This window comes from Diadema antillarum, unplaced genomic scaffold (genome assembly GCF_040938485.1).
Source record: "Diadema antillarum isolate AM-2024a unplaced genomic scaffold, OU_Dant_1.0 seq00001769_RagTag, whole genome shotgun sequence".
Taxonomy (NCBI): domain Eukaryota; kingdom Metazoa; phylum Echinodermata; class Echinoidea; order Diadematoida; family Diadematidae; genus Diadema; species Diadema antillarum.
Window position 1 is genome coordinate 1 of NW_027272450.1, and position 5,672 is coordinate 5,672.

Below are 5,672 nucleotides of genomic sequence, written 5' to 3' on the forward strand. Positions count from 1 at the left end.
TCTAAAGCAGCTTGCACAGTTAGCTGGGATTGATTTTATAATAGGACAAAAATAAGCCTCCCCCCCCCCCCCAAAAAAAAAAAAGAAAAGAGAAAAAAGAAAGAAAGGACACTCTGTAGTTGGCCGTGAAATTAATTGAGCTTCTTATCTTACAGCAGTTTGCATTACAGTGGGGGGTGGGGTGGGAATCCCACATGCCCTGCAGAACAATTAGAGTTCATGTCTTATTGAAGACAAGGCTCATGTTGTAATATTCTCGGTATCCATGTATTTTATCCTTCCTGCTCTATGCAGCGCACTTTGCACATATTGGATGTTGACACAATGTTGAAATTATCCACAGTTTTTTTGCTAGCAGTTTGAAGGTTGCTTGTTATTGACCATATTGCTCAGATAGCTTATTTTAAAAAGATTAAAAAAACCCAGCTATTTACAATATAGTGACGGAACTATTGTGATCTTGAATGATCTATATTGAAGGATATCAAAAATGCTTTTACCAGTGTTTGATCTGTTTTGTTATTGTTCATAGCACTCTGGGGCTGTGAGCACTACTTCAACTCCAAGCTTCAGGCCCCCCAACACCTTTGCGACTGCTCCTGCCCCATTTGCCCCCTTCAATGTCCCATACCAGTATAGTGCTATGGGGGGAATGATGCCCAATCAGTTTGGAGCAGCCCAGGCCCAGAGACCGCCGCAAATGGGAGGTAAGTAATATGTGTGTGTGTGTGTGTGCATGTGTATTGGGGGTGGGGGGGGGGGGGGGAGAGGAGGAATGTTAACTGATTTGTCACAAAAAATAAAACATGTAAATAGTAAGCTACTTTTGGATTGCATGGCTGAATGTATATTGGGGAGACCGCTGTAAGGTTTGTTTTATGTTAATATTTTGTGTTTAAAAAAATGTATTGAAAAAAAAAAACAGTTTAGGTAAGAGCCATGTCACACACAGAGCTATACATGTTTACTTAATCAGAAATTCTTGTTCAGGCAAACATTGACAGCAGAAAATTTTAATACAGTTTTTTAAGAGAGCCATGCCGTGATGGACGCAAAGAGCAGTACATGCTCACTTAGTAATCAAGAATTTCATGTTCGGGCAAAGATTGACAACTGATAATTGTAATTCATTCTTTTTATTCTTCTTGAAGAGTTCCTATTGAATTCCTGTTTTATGAATATGTCTAGAACTATGTGCAACATGTATTGTCTCCTACAACCTCCTTAGTCCCATTTCACCCTGTCGTTATCGTCTTCCTGTAGAGGTAGGTCGGCAGACTCCCCCAATCACCCGCAAGTCGCCAACCATGGAGCAGGCAGTGCAGGCCTCTGGCCCACAGTCACCAGAGAAGGACAGGAAAGATGGCGGCAAGCACCACGAGAAGGATGAGGAGAGTCATCGCGACTCCAGACCCGAGCCCCAGCAGCAGCGGAGGCGGGACGATCGCAGGCCAAACCGGGATGCCAGGGATGACGGGCGCCACAGGGACAGCCAGGACGGGCGGCATCGTGACGGCCAGCACCGGGACCAGGACAGGGACGTTGACAGGAGGAGAAATGATCGGTCAAGGGATCAAGGTCGCCGACCCCAAGGTACTTTGCTTGGTAATACAACTGACATCTCCCATGTGGATGCTCTGTCAAAAGAACAAGAGTAATGATTATTACAAAATGTGCTTGCGTGGAAATGTAAAGCTGACAAGACAATTGCAAATTTTTGGCCCCTCGGTGATGAGAGGGAGTGGAATGGGACTCTGCGTTAGACATTCCTTGCACTTTTAATCTACATTGTTCTTCAGCTGTTGCAAACCTGTAATTTCTCCTTTGGGAAATGAGAAAGAATCCTGCTTGGGTAGCCATTTTGGGCTTAAGTAATTTTTAGAGATATTGTCTCCCTGCAAGCATACCTGGGTTTGGGTCATCACTCGTATTTCATGATATTTTCTTGCAGGTCAGCAGCAGCAGCATCAGCAACCGCAGCAGCAGCAGCCCTACAGGAGGGGGCGGGGCCGCGGACGTGGCCAGCGTCCACAGATGGCCAAGGAGCCAATCAAGGTTGGCACCGATTTTGACTTCGACACCGCCAATGCCCAGTACGACAAGGAGGCCATAGAGGATGAACTGGAGAACAAGCTGAAGATCGGTGGGTGCACTCCCTTCTCGTCTTCAACACAGTGATGACAGTGTGCAAATAGTCCAAGTCACAAGTCTCTAATTGCTCTGTGTAAGGGAGAGAGAGGGAGAAATAAGAAAAGACCAATTTGATTATATTTCTTGCTTCAATGGTTGATATATATGGTAGCAATTGAATACCCCTCCTTTACATTTTCTTGTGAAACAGGACCCCTCTGATCTGTAGCATTAAAGAGGTTCTAGAAGAAAAGACACAGTAGATTGCATAATAATGTAATAGTCATCCCTATTAAAGGAGACCTCTGGATGATTTTCAGATTATTACATTTGAACAACTATAAATTAGTTATACTGAGGACAGAGTTTCAAAATTTGTGATAACTGGGATGAAGAATAAGAATATTTTCAAAATTTAGAACAAATTGCAATGAACAAGGATGATGACATGGCAGAGTCACCATAAGAATGCATGAGTTGGGTTGGGGCTCAAGGGAGCAGAACAAAAGAAGAAGGCATGCATTGATTATACACAGGTGATCCCGAAAGCAAGCGGTATTGTAATGGAATTACACAGCTACATTTCTAAAATATGTGAACCTCCTATGTTATCATCCTTGTTCAGTGTAATTTGTTTAAGGTTTTTCAAAGTATTGTTTCTCTGCTCAAGAACCACAATAAATTCCACAAATCTATACATGGAGTTGTCAATTTATGTACTACATCATGTGAAATTACGAAAATCGTCTGGAATGTCCTTTTAATGTTTTGCAAAAAAAAAAAAGAAGACCCCAAAACTTTTATTTCATTACTTTCTAGCTAATGGCTGATAATATGTTTGGTCTCACTCTGTTTTGTACCTTAAGATAAAGATGCTGTAGTTTTGTTGCAAGTATGGCGAGTACGGATCCGCGTGTGGCAAACTGACAGGTTCCTACTCTTTTATTTCCTCCTCATTAGTGAATGGTGATGAGAAGTCTGGAGAGCATGAGGGATCGGGCAGCGAAACACCTACCAGTGAGACCCAGGATGACAAAGCCTTCTATGAGCCAGAGAAGTCCTTCTTTGACAGCATCTCGTGTGAAGCCAGCAACCCAGAGTAAGGGACAAGCCCCCCCCCCCCCCCAAGTTTGATGCTCTTTCTCTCTCTTCACCCCCCTTCCCTCTCCCTTTATTTTTCTCTCCTGTGTAAGCTGATATTGTGTAGCTTGTGTGACCAAATGATCAAAAGTGATGATACACCTCAAAACATTCCAGAGTTGTAGTTTCGAGTGAAACAAAGACTATCAGCAGCACCTATGAGAAATATTAGTATTGTGATATTTCCAATTATATGCACCATTTTCATTGCAGGATGTAAGTTTTGAGAAGAGAAACAGGAGGGTATTATTAGTGAAGTGTGGATGGCCATCTATACAGATGAGTATATCTTTATGTGATGAATTCAGTGTATTGTGTGTGTGTGTGTGGGGGGGGGGGGGGGGTAAGGGGGATGAAGAAAAAAGAATCTGTATTGATGGGAGCAGCCATAGCTTTGCTCTTCCTGATATTAATGTTTTCACGCTGCCTGATGTATCTTGTAGGAGCCGAACCCGACCAAGCCGCCGTGAAGAGTACAAGATGAACACGGAAACATTTGGGGTTCCCTTCGCCAGGGGACGCGGACGCGGCAGAGGAGGCTACTACCGCGGGGGCTACCGTGGAGGCTACAACAACTACCAGGGCAACTACAACAGGAGTGGCTACAACTCTGGCTACAGGGGTCGCGGCAACTACCGTGGCACGGCTTGGAACAACCGGAGGAACCGCAACCAGGATTGGGGTCGTGGCGAAGGGTTCCAGCGCAGGGACCGGGATGACAATCGCAGACGAGATGAGGGGGTCAGCCAAAGTAAAGGAACTGCGGTAAGTATATAACACTGAGTGTTATATATAACATTATATATAACACTGAGTTTTGTCATAGGAGCACTTGGTGTGTTCAGTTCCCCCGTCAAAGCTTTGCACATTCCCCGTTATGTCTGCATACTAAAAGCAAAGCTTGGTATCAGTGGCAGTGCTTGCGGGAGCTGTCTTTCCTTGAATCACAATGTGTGCAGCCATTCAAAATGTCCTATATCATGTGGGGTTGTCCTTCTGAACTTTGTCCAGGAGAGATGCCGATTATGATTTTCAGTCAACATTCTTATAAATGTTGTTCTGGTTTTGAAGAGTTCCAAGTCCTGTAGGTTTGATAATACTGAAGTGAATTTGTAGTGTGTGTTTGGAATGGTGAGCAATATTTTGTGTGCCAGAAAAAGAAGAAGATCAGGGCCCCATTTCATCAAAAGATACAATGATTTTAAATTTCCTTAACACACAGGCTGCCATAGACTTATGATAGAAATTAACTTTGTAATCAATTTTAACTCTTCACAAAACAGGGCCCTGATGTGTTTCTTTGGATAAGACATACCCATCAATGTTTAACAGGCATCAGTGTTCAATGTGCATCGAGTGAGGCATCAATAACTGGATGCCGCTCCAAATGGTCTCAACCCTTTTATATGCCTTCCTGCAGGGATGACCGAATAAAACTTCTCTGCAAAATATAACAAAATCTAGAAGATGGGAATTCAATTCCAGAATTCCAGTGAAGAGGATGGTAACATGTCTGTTATAAAAGAATGCCTGCATTATAATACTTGTCTTTCTCAATCTAATCTGGCATATGCATGTTTTCTCTCTATCTTGCAGGAGAAAAGCCAGAAAGAAGATATAAAAGTGGCAGAGGGCTCATAGGCGGAGTGCTGAGTGAGAGGGGAGTTTGCTCATCTGTACAAACAGACTCTATTCTTTTACAAGCAGCAGCCCTGGTTTTCAAGAGAAAAAGCTGGAAGCAAGGACCGTCAGCAGCTCTCGCGAGTAATTATTAATATTGTTTCGGTTTCTCTAATACTGGTGAACCCTCCCCCTCTTCCTTTTACCCACACAAAAGTGAGGGGGAACAAAAATACGAGAAATGTGTGATACTACCTAAGCAACATGCTGCAGCCAGGTGTGCAGATAGTGGTGGTGGAGTAGATCTCCATCCCACTGTAATTTCTTTGGGGGAAAGATGAAGAGGAGTTAGGAGTATGATAGTTCATCATGATTCTTCATTGTTGGCCTGTGGCAGTGGTTCTGTGTGTCCAATGTGAAGTTTGATCGGTCTTTGGGGGACGCTACACTTGTCAGACTCTGGATCGTGACTCTTACAATGGACTGTGAGGTTGTTTTGTTTTGTTTTGTTTTGTTTTGTTTAATTTTAGGTCTGTCTGTTCGCTTTATTTATTTCTTTGCCTACCATTGTACATTTAGGAGCCAGTTGCACACTTGTGCTAAATCTTTTTTTTTTTTTTTTTGTCACCTCTTTTGCTGGTACAAAGTGTCATCTTAAATTGAGATGGACTTCATACTCACAGGCCTGCATATGAGGGGTCTGCTTTGCTACTAATACTCACTTGTGGTGGTGTATAGTTTCCTATGAAGTTTTCTGATGACCTAGAATATTCTTTCACCAT

The 5,672-nt window shown here is 43.1% G+C and overlaps 1 protein-coding gene across 1 annotated transcript; it reads left to right on the forward strand.

Moving 5' to 3' along the window:
* Positions 1-532: 532 nt before the first annotated feature.
* On the forward strand, positions 533-5,374 carry LOC139712174 (uncharacterized; the record flags this gene model as incomplete). The annotated part of the gene is made up of 6 exons (XM_071624014.1): positions 533-707; positions 1,264-1,593; positions 1,952-2,143; positions 3,091-3,229; positions 3,714-4,035; positions 4,867-5,374. Coding segments are annotated over 6 exons (1,203 nt in total), but the record flags the coding sequence as incomplete, so codon positions are not given.
* Between the last annotated feature and the right edge of the window lie 298 nt (positions 5,375-5,672).